General features: G+C 49.1%; 1 protein-coding gene across 2 annotated transcripts in view; it reads left to right on the top strand.

Annotated features, from left to right (window-relative positions):
- Nucleotides 1–21,394, top strand: part of LOC147106970 (ethanolamine kinase 1-like) — a 302,938-nt gene that overhangs the window by 178,154 nt on the left and 103,390 nt on the right. For both annotated transcript variants that reach the window (XM_086007889.1, XM_086007890.1), the window contains exon 5: nt 19,815–19,888. In XM_086007889.1, the coding sequence (XP_085864015.1) occupies nt 19,815–19,888 (74 nt within the window). The remainder of the gene's footprint in view (nt 1–19,814; nt 19,889–21,394) is intronic.

Below are 21,394 nucleotides of genomic sequence, written 5' to 3'. Positions count from 1 at the left end.
GACGTAGTGTATTTAGACTTCCAAAAGGCATTTGACAAGGTGCCACACAAAAGATTATTGCTTAAGATAAAAAATCATGGGATTGGGGGTAATATTCTGGCATGGATGGAGGATTGGCTAGCTAACAGAAGGCAGAGAGTTGGGATAAATGGTTCATTCTCAGACTGGCAATCAGTAACTAGTGGTGTTCCGCAGGGGTCAGTGCTGGGTCCCCAACTCTTTACAATCTATATTAACGATTTGGAGGAGGGGACCGAGTGTAACATATCAAAGTTTGCAGATGATACTAAGATGGGGGGAAAGTAGTGAGTGAGGAGGACATAAAAAACCTTCAAGGGGACATAGACAGGCTAAGTAAGTGGGCAGAGATTTGGCAGATGGAATACAATACTGGAAAGTGTGAGGTTATGCACTTTGGCAGGAAAAATCGTAGAGCAAGTTATTATCTTAATGGCAAGAAACTGGAAAGTACTGAAGTACAAAGGGATCTGGGGGTCCTGGTGCACGAAACTCAAAAGGTTAGTATGCAGGTGCAGCAAGTGATTAAGAAGGCCAATGGAATGTTGGCTTTCATTGCTAGGGGGATAGAATATAAAAATAGGGAGGTATTGCTTCAGTTGTACAAGGTATTGGTGAGACCGCACCTGGAATACTGCGTACAGTTTTGGTGTCCATACTTAAGAAAGGACATACTTGCTCTCGAGCCAGTACAAAGAAGGTTCACTCGGTTAATCCCGGGGATGAGGGGATGGACATATGAGGAGAGGTTGAGTAGATTGGGACTCTACTCATTGGAGTTCAGAAGAATGAGAGGCGATCTTATTGAAACATATAAGATTGTGAAGGGGTTGGATCGGGTGGATGCAGGGAAGATGTTCCCGATGATGGGTGAAACTAGAACTAGGGGGCATAGTCTTAGAATAAGGGGCTGCTCTTTCAAAACTGAGATGAGGAGGAACTACTTCACTCAGAGGGTGGTAGGTCCATGGAATATGCTGCCCCCAAAAACTGTAGAAGCTACATCATTACATAAATTTAAAACAGAAATAGACAGTTTCCTGGAAGTAAAGGGAATTAAGGGTTACGGGGAGCGGGCAGGAATTTGGACATGAGTCTAGGTTCGGATCGGTCATGGCCCTGTGGTTAGTGGAGTGGGCCCAGGGGCCGTGTAGCCTGATCCTGCTCCTATTTCGTGTGTCTAATTCTGTTAGATGCAGGAGATGGTTCTGTGATAGTGGATTGGCAGTTAGGATCAGATCAGCCATGATCTTATTGAATTGCGGAGCAGGCTCGAGGGGCCGATTGGCCTACTCCTGCTCCTATTTCTTATGTTCTTATGTTCTTATAAAGCTTTCCTAACCATCATGGATGAGGAGGTTTACCAGGACGATGGACACAGCTGGGTGGCACCCTTACCATTTCACTCTCCTAGACGCCATCTTCCGAGTAACAGGGAACAAGCTATGAAGCGCCTCTGCTCACTCAGGAGAACCCTGGTGCCGGTGTCCACCGACCCAGACATGCCTGCAGTCCTCACCCCAGCGATGCTCCTGACTCAAAAGATGAGTGCTATTTCAGCCCCCTCTGGAAACTTCGACATGGCTGAGCTGCACGGGAAGCAGTGGAAGCAAGTCCAGTGTTTTGCAGACACTTTTGGAAGAGATGGAGAGGAGAGTATTTGTCCACCCTACAGAGCCGTAGGAAATGGACAGAAGACAAGCCAAATGTCAAAGTGGGAGATGTTGTCTTGCTGAAAGACAGCCAAGCACACAGAAATGAATGGCCAGTGGGACTGGTTGTCAAAACTCTGCCGAGCAGGGACAAGAGGGTCCGCAAGGTGGAGGTGAAGATTGTCAAGGAGGGTACTGTCAAAGTGTTTCTGAGGCCAGTCTCAGAGATCATAGTCCTCCTTTCTGAAGAAACCTAGAAAAAGGATTCTGAGTATGTTTGCAGCCAAAGGACGTTTTCTTTAGGTTTTATTTTGTATCTGTAGTGGTACAATGGAATTGTTCTAAGCGGGGAGTGTGCAGCCTTTCTTTAGGAATTTATGTTAGTTTTCCAGTTAATTCAGGGGTTTGAGTAATTTGGGTCGAATCCCATGGTGTGCCGCCACCTAGTGGATATTTGGTACCTAGCAAGTGCAGTAAAAGCGCAGTAAAGTGCAGTAAAGCACAGTAAAGTGCAGTAAAGTAAACTACTGTATATCACAGACCTACAGCCACACATGGCCTGGGAAGTTATATTGTTGTCACGCTTCAGCCTTCGACACTATTTGTCTTTTCACAATAAGAATCTTTCAGTAAAGTTTACAAGAAAAGTCAAGCCTTGTGATTTTTATGGGAAGATATCAAGTTGTTAGCTACCTGTCTAGTTCTGCATAGGAACGCGCTGCAAGGGCAGAACATATACTATTGATGAACATGATGAACATTCACTGGCTGCTGACATCAGTCACTGTATGAGTGACTGCTGTTTGCCATGTGGCTGTATGAGATGTAATTCTGTCACCAGGTTGCTAGGATGTCCCCCTCTCTCCGTCTTCCACCGTCAGCAGCTCTGCAACTCTTAAGACCTCCAGGGATACCTTCTCTGCTGCAGTTAAAGTACTGAAGGATGGAGGGCCACCTCCAGTTCTCTCCCTCTCCCTGTTGCTGTGGGCTCTCTTCTGCAAGGAGGGAAAGAAGAGAAGTTTGAGTGAGAGTGATGGAATGAATGAAAGGAATGTGTGAGTTACATCTGTAGAGGGGGTTTATGAGGGAGTGTGGTGCCAATGCCAAATGACCTCTTTCTGTGGTTTTACTTGGTATAATTACATTAGGATGAGGGTGAGTGTGAGGGGTGGTTAGTCAGATGGGGATGTGAGTATGTAGATAGAGGGACGGGTGGACGTGCAAGATATGTTGGTGTGAGTAATGACGTACAGGAGTAGGCTTGGGAAGGCAGAGTGATGGGGATGTGTTGACAGACACAGCAGGATGAAGGTGGGTGTGGCTTTGCACTCACCTTTCCTGATCTCATCAGATCACTGAAGCGCTTCCTGCACTGTACCCAGTTCCGCCTTACGACATACCTGCTGTTCACCTCCTCAGCAATTTGGAGCCAAGCTCTTTTGGTCTCTTGGGGAAGTTCTTCCGCCCATCAGCAGGGAAGAGGACCTCCCTGCATGCTCTGACTCGCTCCACAAGAATATGTAGAGAGTCATCTGAAACCCTGGGTGCAGCCCTCTGTCTTTGTGAACACATTTTTCTATTTCTCACCAACAACACACTCCTCTCCAATACTCCCTCTACACTCCTACATCAACCTTAAAATGTGATGTGGCCAAGGCTGCTTTAAAACACCCCGCTGGAAATGAATCATTGATGACATCATCAAACCCATGCCATTTAACAGGGCCAGGAAACGTGCATGTCTGCCTTAATAGGGGCCATAATGCTAAAGTCGCTCTGAAGAGCCCACTGATTAATATATCGCAGAACCAACCCGCTACGCGGCCAGCACGCGATTCGGTAAGGAAAATTCCAGCCAATGACATGAATTGCATCATTGTGTTAGCAGCTAGTTGTGACGTTTACTAATTTAAGGATAATTGCATTATTTATTACATTTCTGTAAACATTCTGTATGTGTGTATTTAAATGAGATGGTAACAGTAGATTTTGGTGTCTGCTGTGGATGTAGAAAATGACAGATAATTGAGAGTGTCCTATACTTCGTCTGACACAATGGCCCCGATTTTCCCCCAGCTGTCGGGCGCGGTTTCAGGCGGGTGGGGGCTGAAAATCCCGAATTTGGGGGTCCTGACACCATCCCGCCCAAAACCCCGCCCCACGTAAGTTTCAGGGGCGGCGGGTACCCGCCCCGCACTGGGACCCGCCAAAACCAGGCGGGAAGGGATTAGTGCCAATTAACTGCCTGTTAACAGGTAGTTAACAGGCAGTTTTTAGCCTAATCCCTATTTTGAGGGGTTTCGTGTGGGTTTCCCGGCAGCTCCTAACCACGCCAGGTTAGAGCAGGCGGGCCGTCGGGTTGAAGGAGTTGGAGAGGTCGCGATGTTGGCGCTCAGGTGAGTGATGGGTGCATGAGTGCAAAGGTAAGTGTGTTTGGTGTGTCTAAAGTGTGTAAAGAACTTTTACTTACCTGTACTTACCTTCACAGCCTTTCTTCCTGTAGCCGTCGGGAGCCCATCACTCAGCCGGAACTGAAAGCTGAACGGCTGCGATCTGTCAAAAGTGACAGCCTTCAGCTTTGAGTGCCAGTAAGAGTTCTAACTGAGTCTGTGCAGAATGACTCATGTCAGAACTCAGACTGTCAGTGTTTGACAGCTTCAAACAGCTGTAAAACACTGATATTTCATCTGTCAAAAACTCTTGACAGATGAAATTGCAGTCTGTGACATCACCTGTTGCCAGGTGGCCCTTAATTGGCCTGCTGAGCCCGCTGGGTAGGCTCAACAAGGTCAATCAAGGGAAAATCGCGCGGATTGGCCGGATGTCGAAGTAGGTGGGTCAAAAACCCGAAAGGGGGAGTCCCGCCGCCTTCCCGACAGGATCGGCAAAATCTACCCCAATGAGTATTTAGCTTCTGATTGGTCCATTTAAAGTGCAGTTCAGACCAACATTTTCCCATTTTAATGAGACATTGAAAATAACGGCTAGCAGGCCAGCCCACCTCCTGCTGGTCCCCTCGACCCAAAACTAAATACACAGCTGCCCGGATAGTGAATTTTACCAGGCACTGGACATCCAGAAAATAACTATTTATCTCGCTGAAGCTGTGGAAAAATCAATTAAAAATGCTCAACTGAATTTTAGCTGATGAACTACAAAAACTTGCACTGATATAGTAGAAAATATCTCATGACATTCGCAGAGAGAGGAGCAAAATTAAATAAATACAAGGAGTGAAGGAACCTACACCAAGCCATGTTAGGAGAGTTAGGGGTGATAGTTTCAAAATGATGGGGTATGACAAGGTTTTCAAATTTCAGTAGGAGGTGGGGGGGGAGAAGTAGAGAGGCGGGAGAAGTAGAGAGGCAGAGGGATTTAGGCAGAAACAAGATAAGCCCAAGACAGCTCAAGGTTCTGCCACAAACAGTGGGATGAAAAGAGAGGGAATGCAGAAAAGGCCAGAGTCAAAGGACCAAAGGCACAGGAGAGGGAATAAGTATGGAAGAGATTGTAATGGTAGAGGGTGGTAAGGCAATAAAGCAGTGTTGTAATACATTAGCCACTAGCCACATGTGGCTAATTGGGATTCCAGATGTGGCTAAATACATTTTTGATTAGTAAATTTAAAAATATGTCATTGGGCATATGATCTTAATACTCACATTTGCATGGCGCACGCATGTGTCCTTTGTCCTTTTTGTGCATTTGTTAGTAAATTGATAAGATGAAAGGCAGAGTGTATGGGTATTTATTGATCATTGTGTGCGCTTTACTTCCTTGGTTACTGTTTATTGGTTATCAGCTGAAATGATGTGTAACTGGGGTGAAAATACCAGCCTTCAGCACCATGGAAATACCAGGGAACATGGTATGGAGAGGGGAGCAGTCAGCAAGGTTAGCACGACCAATCCAAAACAAACGTTCAAGGCCAGCCGAAGAGCCAACAATGAGCACACGTGAATATACGTGTGATATACATTTACCTGTATTGTGTGTGAGACGCTTTCTACTAAAATTAGTGCATGTGGCTAAAATGGTGTCACTGTAGCAATACCCATGGTTAGTCAGCAATTTCTATTGGCCAACCCGGCATTAGAATGATTTACAGGTGAGGACAGAGATTTTACATTTGATGCATTGGACAGGAAGCCAGTATAGGTCAGCAAGGACTGCAGTGATGGGAAAGCAGGACTGAGTACGGGACAGAATAAGGGCTGCTGAGTTTGGACAAGTTGCAGTTTATGTAGGATAGAGGATGAGAGACCAGCAAGGAGGGCATTGAAGAAATCGAATCTAAAGGTGACAAAAGCATGGATAAGAGTTGCAGAAGTGGTGGGGTAAGGTGGGGATGGAGGCGGTATGACATTACAGAAATGGTCTTCATGATGGATAGAATGTGGGTTCATCAGTGTGCTGTTGCACTGTTATGCATGCTATGTATTACCTTGAGTGTCAGCATTTTTAAATGTCTAGGTGTATGGCTTATAATCACCTTATCTGTTGATATTGTGCAGAAAGGGGATGTGTGATTAGATGGTCTGCCAGGTATGGTACCTGTATGTGTGATAACCGAACATTCTTGTGTCATAGTTGAGTAGGATCGGATCACAAATGCAATAAATGAGTTAAGTATAAATATAGAAAATGCTGGAAATACTCAGCAGGTCAGACAGCATCTGTGGAGAGAGAAACAGAGTTAACGTTTCAGGTCGATGACCCTTCGTCAGAACTGATGAAAGGTCATCGACCTGAAACGTTAACTCTGTTTCTCTCTCCACAGATGCTGCCTGACCTGCTGAGTACTCCAGCATTTTCTGTTTCTTTTTCAGATTTCCAGCATCCGCAGTATTTTGCTTTTGTATAAGTATAGATATAGTTAAGATAGCCTCAGCTTATTGGAAAAAACCTAAGAAGAGGGGAGCTCCAAAGCCACTGTACCTCTGTTCTCCGCACTGGGCAACTATACTTTGACTACATTATAGAACTAACTTCTTGTTGTGAGATTGATTATCTGGTGTCCAAAACCATTAGATTCCAATCCTTTAAAGTCAACATGGGAAAAGAATGGAAAGGTCATGGCCATCACCATCACAGAGTATTCGAGTGGTCTTAGTGCTGAGGGCATGTTGGAAGCCAGACTGAAGGGATTTGAATAGGGATTTTTGGCTGAGATAGGCATGGAGCTGGGTGGTGATGTTTGTGGACCTTAGAGAGGGAAGGTGTGGCGACACGCCACCACTGGACACAATCCGCTCACGGCGGTACGGACAGTTTAAGCAGACACCCCCAACCGGGGGCCCTTTCCTCCAGCAACTTGTTTCCCATAGGGACAGGCTGCCGGGAGCACTTCCTGTCTGGGGAGTATTTAAGTCAGGCGCGGGCTCTTCCAGTTCCTGTTTTGCCATGAGGCTGAAATAAAAAGCTGTTCTGTTTTACTAGCTCTGGTCTCGACTCCCACGTTTGCCGCGGTATCTCAACACTGGTGACCCCGACGCTCAGGACGAATCCTAAGCTAGCATGGCAGATACAAACGCAGTCACGGTTAAATTACCAGACTTTTGGGAAAACTTGGCCGAAGCCTGGTTCGTTCAAGCCGAGTCCAGATTCCGGCTGAAAGGCATCACAGGCGACACCACGAAGTACGACTACCTCGTCTCCTCGCTCACGTACGCTACCGTCCCCAAAGTTTAGGCAGCGCTGCAGGACCCACCACAGACTGGCAAGTACGAACATCTGAAGGCTGCGCTCCTTAAAAAATTTCAAACGTCCTCTTACCAGCGCCACTGCCAACTCCTTGACCTCCCCGGTCTCGGTGACGCTTCACCATCAGACCTGCTTTCCCACATGCTGTCCCTCGCGGACGACAAGCCCCCCGGCGCCCTCTTTCGCACGCTTTTCATTCGGCAGCTTCCCGCCAGCATCCGCCCACTCATTGTGGAGTCCGGCTCCACGGACCTGAATGACATAGCAGAAAAGGCCGACCGGCTGCTCGCTGCACAGTCCGCGCGCGACGTCACGCCCGACCTCGCGGCAACGACCACGCAGTCTCCCCAGCCCACCAGGCCCGCCCGCCCTACCACTCCGGGCCACTGTTACTACCACACCCATTTTGGCACTAGGGCCCAACGCTGCACACCACCGTGTACCTTCAATTCCCCCCCGCACCGGCCCCCGCGATGGCCGTGGGGCAAAAGGGGCCTCTACTGTACGTCACTGACGACAGAACCAACCGCCGATTTCTGTGCGACACAGGGGCCCAGCACAGCATCACCCCCGCCACCGCCCTCGAAATCCAACGCGGCACACGAGGTATCACGCTGGCCGCCGCCAATGGCTCGGACATCCGCACATATGGCACCCGCATGGTCACGCTCGACCTCGCGGGCCGCCGCTACCGCTGGGAGTTCCTCACCGCCGAGGTCCTCTGCCCACTCATCGGCGCCGACTTCCTACGCGCCCACGGCCTCCTTGTCGACATTCCGAGGCACCGCCTCGTCGACGCCAACACTATGGCCACCATCCCCGGCGCCTTTACCCCGGACCGTTCGGCCGGCCTGACGACCTACTGCCTCGCCAGGGCCGCGGACGACTACTCGGCACTCCTAGCCGAGTTTCCCGCCCTCACCAACCCGACCTTTTCGGCCAAAGCCGCCAAACACGGGGTGGAGCACTATATCCCCACCACCGGCCCTCCAGTTTCTGCCCACGCCCGCAGGCTCAACCCGGCCAAGCTGGAAATCGCGCGGGCCGAGTTCACCACCATGGAACAACTCGGCATCATCCGCCGCTCCAGCAGCCCCTGGGCCTCGCCCCTCCACATCGCCCCTAAGCCCGGCAGAGGCTGGCGCCCTTGTGGGGACTACCGCATCACCCCTGCTGGGGCCGTCCCCCTGCCCAACAAGGTGCAGGCCGTCCAGCAGTTCCCCCGCCCCACAACCATCAAGGGCCTCCAGGAGTTCCTCGGGATGGTGAACTTCTACAACAGGTTCATCCCCAGAGCTGCAGCCCTCATGAAGCCCCTATACGACTCCCTCCGAGGTAAATCCGGCAAGATGGCCGTAGCCTGGACCACTGACACGTCAGCCGCCTTCGATGCCACCAAAAACGCACTCACCGACGCCACTCTGCTCGTGCACCCGAGGGCCGACGCCCGGGTCGGGCTCACCACCGATGCCTCCGACCACGCGGTCGGGGCCATGTTCGAGCAGTGGGTTAATGGCGCGTGGCAGCCACTTGCCTTCTACAGCCGCCAACTGCGCCCCCCGGAGGTCAAATACTCCACTTTCGACCGCGAGCTTCTCGCGCTCCACCTGTCGGTCCGCCATTTCAGGTTCCTCCTGGAAGACCGCCCCTTCACCGCGTACGTGGACCACAAGCCACTCACATACGCGATGGCCAAGCACACCGAACCCTGGTCCGCTTGGCAGCAACGCCAGCTCGCGGCCGTGTCCGAGTTTACCACGGACATCCAGCACGTCTCCGGTAGAGACAACGTTGTTGCCGACTGCCTTTCCCGTCCCACCATCTGCGCGAATCACCTCGCGGTCGACTACGCGCAACTAGCAGCGGCCCAGCTCACGGACCCAGACCTCCTCTCGGCGGCTACCAGCCTGCCAGGGCTACACCTAGCCAAGGTCGCGCACGGGCCTGAAGCCACGGCAGTTACTTGCGACATCACACTCAGCCAACCCAGGCCGGTCGTCCCTGAAACCTGGCGCCACCGCGTCTTCGACGCGCTCCACGGGCTCTCCCACCCGGGTTCCCGCGCGTCCGTCAAACTCCTCTCCCAGCGTTTCGTCTGGCGCGGCCTCAGCAGAGATGTTCGGACTTGGGCCACCTCCTGCCTCGCCTGCCAACGGGCTAAGGTACAACGGCATACAAAAGCACCCCTGGGAGACTTCGAGGTACCCAGCCGCCGCTTCGACCACGTACACGTCGACATCGTCGGGCCCCTGCCGCCATCGCAAGGCCAGACTTATCTCCTCACGATGGTCGACCGCTACACACGCTGGTCTGAGGCAGTGCCGCTGACCTCCACCACCACAGCCGACATCGCCAGGGCGTTCGTTAACACCTGGGTAGCGAGGTTCGGCGTACCGGCCGACATAACCTCCGACAGAGGCGCCCAGTTCACCTCCGAACTCTGGACGGCCACAGCACGCAACCTCGGTGTGACGCTCCACCGAACCACAGCGTACCACCCGCAGGCCAACGGGCTTTGTGAACGCTTCCACCGGTCACTCAAGGCCTCACTCCGCGCCGGCCTGCAGGACAGTACCTGGATGGACCGCCTACCGTGGGTACTACTAGGCCTACGCACCGCGGTCAAAGAAGACCTCCAGTCCTCGGCAGCGGAGTTAGTCTACGGACAACCGCTGTGCGTCCCAGGCGAATTCCTTCCGGAGGCTACCACGCCTTGGTCGGCCGACCAGCAGCGGCTCAACTTTTTCTCTTCCGCTCAGCAGTTCGCCCCACTTCCGGTCAACCGACACGGCGAACTCGCACCTCACGTTCCGCCAAATTTACAGCAGGCGCGCTTCGTCTTTGTGCGACACGACGCGCACCGCGGGCCCCTGCGACCCCCGTACGACGGACCGTACGAAGTACTACAAACCGGGGACAAGGTCTTCAAGCTGCGACTCGGCGACAGGGTCGAGACAGTCTCCATCGACCGGCTCAAACCAGCACACACAGAACCAGGGGAACAGGTCCCCGTGGCCCGGCCTCCAACTAGAGGCCGTCCCCCCGGCAAGCCAGCACAGCCAGCGGTGAACCGCCAGGCCCCGCCAACTAGACCGGCGATCACGCAGAGCCGCTGCGGCAGAACCATCAGACCACCGTCACGACTCATCCACTCCTCCTAAGCGGATTCTGGGGGGAGCTCTGTGGCGACACGCCACCACTGGACACAATCCGCTCACGGCGGTACGGACAGTTTGAGCAGACACCCCCAACCGGGGGCCCTTTCCTCCAGCAACTTGTTTCCCACAGGGACAGGCTGCCGGGAGCACTTCCTGTCTGGGGAGTATTTAAGTCAGGTGCGGGCTCTTCCAGTTCCTGTTTTGCCATGAGGCTGAAATAAAAAGCTGTTCTGTTTTAATAGCTCTGGTCTCGACTCCCACGTTTGCCGCGGTCAAAACCATTAGATTCCAATCCTTTAAAGTCAACATGGGAAAAGAATGGAAAGGTCATGGCCATCACCATCACAGAGTATTCGAGTGGTCTTAGTGCTGAGGGCATGTTGGAAGCCAGACTGAAGGGATTTGAATAGGGATTTTTGGCTGAGATAGGCATGGAGCTGGGTGGTGATGTTTGTGGACCTTAGAGAGGAAAGGTAGGCTTTCGGTGGCTTTGGCTGCCCATAAAAACACGGGAGGCACTTTGGCGGTAGACAGGAAGCGAGGTGGTAAGTCCACCACTATGATTTTAATTCCGCTACTGCCCAGTTTCTGCCAGATGGAGGGAGTTAAAATCAGCCCTTATATCGAAATAAACAATAAAAAAAAAGTCTTTGTGTTAGGCCAAGCATTTTGAAAGTTCTCCCATTGTCTTTCTTCCTATAATACCATCTGCAGATGACAGATTGATTTCCGATCACTGTGCTGACATTTCCTTACTCTCACCAAGCTGGGCAAACAGAAGCTTTGGTTGTTCTGCCCAAAATTAATTCCCAATATCCTTTTAAGGGTACTTCTTTCAAACCAAACGCCTGAGTCAAAAGCACTCGGGAACGTTGTTATCTCATTGTCATCTAATATTTCTTATTCTTTGCTTGGGGTTTTATTCAGTAATTGATAACATGTTGATAAGTTCAGATTCTAGTTGAAATTTAATACTGCTTCAGCATTACGAAGGCCATGGTGCTTTGTTTTTCATTTTCTTTATTTGTCATCTTGGTGCAAGAACGCAAATACCTTTTTGTGGCAAGCTGATTCTGTCCATTGTAAAAACCAACAATATTTCTTTCTCAATTTTCCCCCCATTTTCTCTTCTCTGCTCCTGAAGGCACCGACTCTGTTTTGGATACAGTTCCATGGATGGTGGCCTTGCCCAAGAGGCCATTTTTCATGTATGAGCCTAGACAGCGAAGGAGGAATTCTAACATGGGGGACGTGTGGAATTGGATGCGCGGCGGGCGGGGGGGGGGAGGTTAAATGGGCAAAAACTGGAAGCATGTCGGGAAACCGACTCCAACCCGCTGACTTCCGGCTTTTACTCAGGCGGGACAAGGGGCAGGCAGCCAACTCCCCCCCGGGAATATGTTAATGATGCTGGAAGCCTCGGATTTCACTTGCAGGTTTAACTGTGGCCAGCTCGGGTTCATGGACCTCGGGATACCCGGCAGCTGCAATGAGGAGAGGACAGCCTCGGGGATCACTCCTTGTGGGCCAGGAGGAGCAGGCGTGCTTCCTTCCTGCACCCCAAGCTCCCCCACCATCAGACCCACTCTCCCCCCCACATAAAAACCCCCAACCCCGGAATCGGGCCACCCCTCACCCCTCACGCCCCGGTGTCGGGGATCAGACCAACCCCCCGGGGTCAGGGATCTGAATCTCTCCAGGATTGGACCACCCCCGAGATCGGATGCCCCACCCCCCCCTACACCCCGGTGTCAGGGATCAGACCCTCCCTGGGATCGGACCAACCCCCGGGGTCAGGGATCGGACCCTCCCCAGGATCGGATCACCCCCGAGATCAGACGCACCCCACCCCCCCGCCCCCCCCCCCCCCCCCCCCGCCGCCACACCCCGGTGTCAGGGATCAGACCCTCCCTGGGACCGGACCAACCTCCCGGGGTCAGGGATCAGAATCTCCCCAAGATCGGACCACCCCCGGGATCGGATGCCCCACCCCCCCCTACACCCCGGTGTCAGGGATCGGACCCTCCCTGGGATCGGACCAACTCCCCCCGGGGTCAAGGATTGGACTCTCCCCAGGATCGGACTACCCCCGGGATCGGATGCCCCCGCCAGGGTCGGTGATCGGATCTACCAGGTCCTGCGGCCTCTTCTCCAGCCTTCCCCGTCTGACTGGAATCCAGCCTGTCAATCAGGCTGACTCCCGGGCGGGGAACCTGTCAGTGATAAAAGACGCATGCTGTGAAGTTGAATCTCCACAGCATGCAAGGAAGCCCAGACTTCCACCTTGCACTACCTACCTGGATCAGATTAGCTAACTCAGCACATACCGGCCATTGAAATAGGGAGTCTTCCTGGTTTTCTGTTTGACTCGTGAGCGTCCCTTTCAGCAAACTTATCGACTGTGCTTTAAGAGAATCTCAGCATGTTTTTCCAAAAAGAAACAATAACATTGTTACATTTCCAGCAGTGACATTGGGAAGTTATTGCTGAATGTCAGAGGTAAGGGTAGAGCACTTTGAACATTTTACCATGCAACTTTCCCTTAATGTCCCTTCACAACCCCCACTCCACTTAAAAAAAAGAAAATTATAACCTACCTCTTTGACCAAGCTTTTGGTTGCCTGCTCTAATGCCTTTTTTATGTGGCTCAGTGTCAAATTTAGTTTGATAATGCTCCTATGAAGCTCCTTGGGAAGTTTTACTACATTAAAGGTGCTATATATATATAATATATATATGCAAGTTGTTGTTGTTGTTGTTGAAATATCCTGGCTAAAGCCTGCATGGTATATTTAAATATTGTATTTATTTTAGATGAAAATTGTTTTTTTCTCCCCTTAAACATATAAGTATAAAAAATGTAAAGCTATTTTTAGTTATTTCGCAAAAGGGCAAATTTGTGAAGTCTCTGGTAATGCTTCAATCACAGATCAATTTTTGACAAAATTTTAGTTTCAGTTAGAAAAACTGCATTAACCTTTAAAAATATTCTTAGTGAGCTGTTCTCGACTCCGTCAAAGCTCTTGTCCTCAGTCTTCAATGATTGAACTATGATGTTTAACTGGAGTTAACTCATCTGCTCCCCTAAAAACCTAACATTGTCTGGCCTTCCATCTTCCATCTTGGTGCAGTAGTGAGAAGTAGCAGGTAATTCATACAGAATCTGATCTTTGTCATTCCAGCTTTGGCCAATTTCCTCACTCATTAGTTATTATTTTGTGTATCTTTGTTCCTTCAACATAGAATAAAAACATAGAAGATAGGAGCAGGAGTAGGCCATTCGGCCCCTCGAGCCTGCTCCGCCATTCAATGAGATCATGGCTGATCATCCAAACTCAGTACTCTGTCCCTGCCTTCTCCCCATATCCCTTGATCTCTTTAGCCTTAAGAAATATATCCAACTCCTTCTTGAATATATTTAATGAATTGGCCTCAACTGCCTTCTGTGGTAGAGAATTCCACAGGTTCACCACTCTCTGGGTGAAGAAATTCCTCTTCATCTCAGTCCTAAATGGCTTACCCCTTATCTTTAGACTGTGACCCCTGGTTCTGGACTCCCCGGCCATCGGGAACATCCTTCCTGCATCTAGTCTGTCTAGTCCTGTTAGAATTTTATAAGTTTCAATGAGATCCCCTCTCATTCTTCTAAACTCTAGCAAATATAAGCCTAATCGACCCAATCTCTCTTCATACGTCGATTTACTCTTTTTTTTAATTCATTCTTGGACGTGAGCATCACTGGCAAGTCAGCATTTATCGCCTATCCTTGGTTTCCCTTCTTCTTGAACCACTGCAATCTCTAGGCCATTTCAGAGGGCAGTTAAGATCAACCACATTGGTGTGGGACTGGAGTCACGTGTAGGCCAAATCAGATAAGAACAGCAGGCTTCCTTCCCTATAGGACATTAGGGAATCAGTTGGGTTTTTACGACAATCCGACAGCTTCAGGGTCACTTTTACTGATACCAACTTTTTATTTCTAGATTTTAAAAAAATGAATTCAAATTCTCATACTACAATGGTGTGTTTTGAACTCATAGGCCGGAATATTCTGTACCTGGGCGGGTCAGGTGCGGGCAGTCGCCGTGGCAAGTCGCGACCCCGTTCTTCATTCCATCCCGCTACTGAGATCGACTTTCCATTAATGGGGCCTATTAAGGCTACCCTGCACGTTACCCGGCCCTATTAAATGATACAGGTCTGATAACGTCATCAATGACGCATTACCAGCCGGGATATTTAAAGGAGCCATGACCACGTTGCATTTGAAGGTTCATTTAGGATAGTGCCGCCATTACACTGCACCATTGGAGTGTTCCAAACAGTGCCAGATATGACTACATAGAGGAAGAGGGCTACACCCAGGTTCTCGGATGACTCCCTCCATATGCTTGTGGAAGGAGTGAGAGCACGCAGGGAGGTCCTCTTCCTTTCCGATGGGCAGAAGAGACCTCCCAGCAAACCAAAGTAGCCTGGCTCCAAATTGCAGAGGAGGTCAACAGCAGGGATGTTGTCAGGAGGACCTGGGTGCAGTGCCGCAAACGTTTCAATGATCTCATTAGATCAGGAAAGGTGAGTACAAAACCACACTCAACCTCATCCTGCTGTGCCTCTCATCACATCCCCATCACTCTGCCTTCCCAACCCTACTCCTGCACATCCTTACTCACACCAACATACCTTGCACATCCACCCATCCCTCTCTATCGACATTATCACATCCCCATCTGACTAACCACCGCTCACACTCACCCTCATCCTAATGCAATCATACCAACTAACAACACACAAGGAACCCCATTGCCACCCCATTCCATCATAGTCACCCACTAAAGATGTAACCCATCCATTCCTTACACTCATTCCATCACTCACTCAACCTCTTCTTTCCCTCCTTGCAGGAAAAAAGAGCCTAAATAAGAGGGAGATGGTTTATCCACACTTTTTGTTTGGCCTTTTTTTCTTCCCTCCCACACGGCAGCTGTCCTTCATTCTGCCAGCGCAATTCACACTTCATCTAGAGCCATCCTTTGTTCCTTAACCTGTCCCATTACCACTGCCTCTTGCCTTGAATGTCTCTCAATGTCTCTTAATCTCTCCTGCTTTCTATCCTATCACTGTCCTTCCCTTTTGTTCTTTCATCCCCTCCCCCTTTTCCCAGCCCCTAAACTTGCTTTCCATTTCCTGCTTTTTTCCAGTTCTGACGAAAGGTTTTCGACCTGAAACGTTAACTCTCTTTCTCTCTCCACGGATGCTGCCTGGCCTGCTGAGTTTTTCCAGCATTTTCTGTTGTTACTTTGGAGAGAACGGGAGGTGACCCTCCTGCCTTTGCCATCTTAACAGCAGCAGAGGAAGTTGCCTTGGAAGTATCTGGAGTCGGAGAGCAGCTGGAGGTGGGAGACGGAGAGAGAGAGACATCTCAGCACCCTGGTGACAGAATTACATCTCATATAACCACATGGCATACAACAGTCACTCATATGGGGACTGATGTCAGCAGCCAGTGAATGTTCAGCGTGTGCATGTGCACCCATTCTTGATATGACATATCTAACTCATCTCTTTACTCTCCCACAGGTCCATCAAGAGCCCCCTTCCCCACTGTCCAGGATGAAGAGGAAGACGTCTCCTCAGAGGTACCTCCAGCCTCTGAGGGCGCACCGTCACCAGACATAAACGCACCCAGCACCAGCACAGATACACACGCCTCGGTGAGTGCCACGCAACATAGAGTAGTGTTGTCACCTGGTGTCTCACAAGTCACAAGTGAGCAAGAGCAGATGGTGGAGACAGGGACAGCAGTGGAGAGTCCTTGCCGGGGGGCGCAGGACACTTCCAGCTCTGCTTAGCTGCATGCAGACGCTGAGCCGCGGAGGCCATCCAGGAAGAGGGCGATCCTGGAGGTGCTGGAAGAAGTGCAGGAGGATTTGACAGGTTTTATGACCACGATGTCTGCTATTGTGCAGGGAATGGAGGAGTCCACCTCCAACTTGAGCACCACCATGTCGCAGGTGATGGCGACTGTAGGCTCTTCCATGGATAGGATGGCCACCTGCATGGAGCAGCAATGCACCACTTACAGGAGCACATGGTCTCTATGGAGAATAGATGGCAGAGACTCATAGACGTCCTCTCTAGGAGGGATGTCAACGTAGACGTGGGTCCTCATGGCCCCACTGATGTGCAGCGAGGTGCTCTCCAGCTCCTTGCTAGCAGGGACGTGCGAGTGGCCCATGAGAGGGATGATGCTGCAAGGGGACATGGAAGTGGGGGCTCCCCTCAAAGCGCTCACACTTCTCCCCCATTGCCTACCCCACCCCCCCAATCAGAACTCCAGATGGCTCCTCGGATCGAGATGGCCGAATCTGCCCCTGTACAGTCACAGGAGGAGCAGACTTTGGCGGGGCCATCACAGTCTCAAAAACCCAGAGGACGTCTGCCAAAAGTGTCTATGCAGTCGCAGCAGGGGAGTGAGCAGGCTGCCACTACCTTTGCTGAAGCCACAGGGGTAACACCTCGCAGTAGCACCCATAAGAGAAAGATAAAATACAATTAGATGCACAAGGGTAGCCACTTGGGTGTTTTAATAAATGTTTATGTAAAGTTTCTGTTATTATGATGTTACACATAAAAATCTTTATTTTCACCACTTTCTGGTCATGGACAAATTTGTATGCAACGTTGGAAGTGGCTTAATGAGTTGGAGTGAATCGTGAGACATAACGTTATCTCTAGCAATGGTGGTCAGTGTGAAAGGAATGCTTTATGGTGTTTCTGTGGGATGATGAGAACCTGGCGCAGCATGTGGCAGCCATATGGGTGTAATGCTTAAAGTTAAGTAAATCTGGCCATGATGAGGCCATCCTTGGCCTCCCAGGCAGCAGTGTGCTTGGGTGCTGGTGGGATCTAGACCGCAGGTTCCTCCTGATCCTCCTCGTTTTCCAGCTGATGGTCCTCCTGCTCCTCCTCCTCCTTCTCTGAAGAGGCTGTGTGCTCAGTGCCTTGCCATTCATGCAGTGCTAATCCTCGCTGCTGCACTATGTTGTGCAGGGCGCAGCAGACCCAACGATTCTGGAGATCCTGCCTGATGCATACTGAAGGGCTCCTCCAGATCTGTCAAGACACCTGAAGTGCATTTTCAGCTTGCCTATTGTCTGCTCTATGACACATCTGATGGAAATGTGGCTTTCATTATATCTCTCCTGTGCCACAGTACTTGGCTTCCTCAAGAGTGTCATGAGTCACGTCTTCAGTGGCTAGCCCTTGTCTCCAAGCAGCCAGCCGGAAAGTCTGTTTGGAGGAGCGAAGAACTGAGAGAGGGTGAACTGGTGCAGGACGAAAGAGTCATGGCAGCTGCCAGGGAATTTGGTGCATACATGTATGATGATCTTACTGTGATTGCAGATGAGCTGCACACTGAGGTAGTGGAAGCTCTTGCAGTTGACAAAGACTCCTGGGTGATGATGGGGTGCCCTGATGGCCACATGTGTGCAGTCGATGATGCCCTGCACCCATAGGTAGCCAGCCAGTGTGGCAAATGTGGCCTGCTCAGTAACACAGGCTTCATCAGTGGCAAAATTGATATAATTGGCTGACTTGTCAAAGAGTGACCTGTGTGATGCATCTGTGAGATGCCACAAATGTCTCCTGCAGATCCCTGGAAGGAACCAGAGGTGTAGAAGTTGAGAGTGCTGGTGAGTTTGACAGCCACTGGTAAGGCATATCCACCCACTCCTCTGGGCTGCAGATCTTGCTCCAGCAATCTGCAAATGTCTGCGACGACCTGGTGCAATAGTCTGAGCCTCCTTTGGCACTGCTGCTCCATCATGTTGAGGAAGTTCATCCTCTGCCTGTATACCCTGTGTTGTGGGTATCACCTCTGGCACGATGCAGCCCTGTGCTGATGCCCCCTGTCCTGTACAGCATCAGGTTGTTGAGGAGAAGGATGGTGTTGTTGTTGTTGGTGCTGATGGTGTGCCTGGTGCTGCTGGTGTTGGGTCTTATTATGGTCCGATTCTGAGGACCAAGGTGAGACAGTATAAACAGCACCCATGCTGATGTTATAGATGGCAGATCAAGTAGAGATGATTGAAGCAATCTGTCAGTGGCGTGGTAGGTGGTACCAATGAGGTGGCAGTGGATCCCGACTTTGCTGAAAAGACTTGCAACCTCTAGAAAGCTAAATCTGTGCTGACAATGCACTCAGCAACAGCATCTGCCTTAGGAAAGTGACCAGGTGTCAGGTGGGAGTTTTATTGTACTTTTCATGCTGTGCACTAATGAGGTGCATCAATGGTCACTCAACTTCCACCTCAGGTTCACAGACATGGTTCCCGAGCTGCGTGATTCCCGTGTTTATCCACGGAAATTTGAAAGGTAGGGTTGAAAAGACTCTTAAGGGCCTGACTAGTACCTCATAATCATCTGAATTAGCTCGCCCGCCTCTGCCGGTCGGGTCGCTGCCACGCTGGCAAATGCGCCTGGGGGAAAGGTGCGTGGGGGCGGGATTACGGCGGGTTCCCGACTCGCTCCAACTTATTTCAAATTTCCCACTCGACCCGCCTCCAAACGTGACAGCATGGATGCCAGAAAATTCTGGCCATATTCTCTGGATTATTAGTCCAGGCTTTTGGATTACTAATCCAGTAAGATAAAAATTACTATACCATGCTCTCTCCTGCATTCTTTGCTTACATCCTTGGTTAGTGTAGGCAGCTCATTAGAAATTCTCAGTTTGTGCTAGCTACTTGTAATTGATAAGATGCCTAATTGTGCAAAAAAGATATGAATATTTTGTAGTCCACCTATTTAGAAGTTACCTTCATTACTCAATGGTAAGAATCATGGTTTACTTACATATTTATTTTGTTAGGCTTTTGGGTCAAATATGTTTGAGCCTGGAATGATTGCTCCGCTTTTTCTGATATCCAGAGTTGTTACCATTTTTAAAATAGGAAATAAATCTATGGGGTGGAGAAAGGAAGGAAATGTCATATTGTAACAATGTCTGGGTTTACAGCAGGGAGACCGTAAATGTTTAGAAAAGTCAAGCTGCAACAACAGGAGTTTAATCTTTTTCTAATATGGTATAAAATTGTACATTCACTGCACTTGCAGTAGCTGTCCAAGATGTACATTAACTAAAGAAAAATATTTTGCTGACTCACAGTTTCTGATTTAAAAGTGTGTTTTTTTTTTATAAACCTGTAGAGTAATATTGGTCACAATTTTTTTGAAGCTTGATTTTATTTTTATTGCCTGATTCATTTTCTTGTCTGTTTAGGCTTCACACTTATCCTGGGGCCTCTGGTCAGTTCTCCAGGCCAGATATTCCACCATTGACTTTGATTTCCTGAGGTAAGTGCCCTGCTTTTTTAGACAAAGTGAAAGAAAACAAAATCTAGCCTGTGTCTGGCTCATTGTTGCTGACAATGTGAACTCTAATGCAATTGGAAGCAGCACATCTAAATAGTCTGTCATGTTTTCTTTAATGTTTTGTAACCCACAGATGGGATTCATTTCCACCCTGCTCCAAAACTGTAAACGATAAAACAGCATTAAAGCACTTTAAACTACTTGATGACATTTTGGTCACGTTAATGAAAACTGGCATTTATACCGATTAGGACAAATCAATCAAAAGATTGAAATACCCTGGTGTGTTTCCCTCTCTATACCCAACCTCCTTTTTAGGAGGAGTACATTAGAAAACTTTTAAAATGTGATTTGATTATTTACATGCTTTGATTAAAAACTCAACAAAAAAAAGGTAATCATTCCAACCGGCCTATTTGATTTATTTTTGCAGTGCACTTCATGTTTTGTCCTGCTCATAACTCATCCTTTTCTAACTTAACCACTCAACGCACAGTACTGTTCCAGTAGTTCTTTCCAGCTTTGGTGGTTACATTAATTGTTAATGACAAAGGCAACCTTCACTCTGTGTGGTTTCCTGCCCACATTTGGATCATTTACAGGGTCTTTTTCCTGATAGGAAATGCAATATGAGATGTGCGAAAACAGTGCGTATATTGTAGTTTAATTGGCTCTTACTGTCGCTCATCCAAGTTCGGCGCGTGTGCTGTAGGGTGTCTGTTCCACAACAGGAAAGAATAAACCCAGACTCAAATCATAGGAAATTCATCAAATATGGTTCTTGGAGTTCTGTCTTTCAAGCTCTCTTTCACTGCCATATGATCTCCATAAACCGAATTACTGTTGGCTTAGGTACAAGACTAAAGGCGCCTGGGGCTAGCTCATAATGAAATCCACATGCACGTGACAATAGAACGATCATGGAGAAGCATGGAAAATTCTCCATTAGATCACTTTATTTCTTTTATAAAAATAAACTCACTATACTTACTACACTTAAGGGAGGAACTGATAATTCACTTGTAGTTTGGATGCGTGTGTGCCAAACCATTAATAATGACAGGGCTAAATGGGTACTTAGACTATCAGATATCTCAAAATTTTTATTGGATGAATGTAGTGTACTGTCAAACCTACCCTGCAGTAAGTATATACATTTTATTAATGTTTCAGCTGTGTACAGCAAAAGATGCTGCAAAGTTCGACACTCGGTTTGGCTACTGTAAAACTTTATTCGAAACTTTAAAGCATGTAAATGTTTTTACTATTTCCCTTTTATTTTATCTTGTATGGTTTTCAATTCAGCAATTCTTTTAAAAGATTGGGTGTACCAATATAACACTAAAGTGGTACTTAAGCTGGAGGCATGAAATATGGTTAGTATGTGCACAAGGTTTGGCACTAATGTAGTGCTCTCCCAAAAGTATAAAATGTGGCTATGCCCCTCATAATTGTTGCCATTTACAGTTTATTGTATCACAGAATCAT

Source organism: Somniosus microcephalus, chromosome 15 (assembly GCF_052327205.1).
Source record: "Somniosus microcephalus isolate GS21.2 chromosome 15, FLI_Smic_1.0, whole genome shotgun sequence".
Classification (NCBI taxonomy): domain Eukaryota; kingdom Metazoa; phylum Chordata; class Chondrichthyes; order Squaliformes; family Somniosidae; genus Somniosus; species Somniosus microcephalus.
The sequence above is the reverse complement of the archived record's forward strand: the minus strand, read 5'-3'. Positions and strand labels throughout refer to the sequence as shown.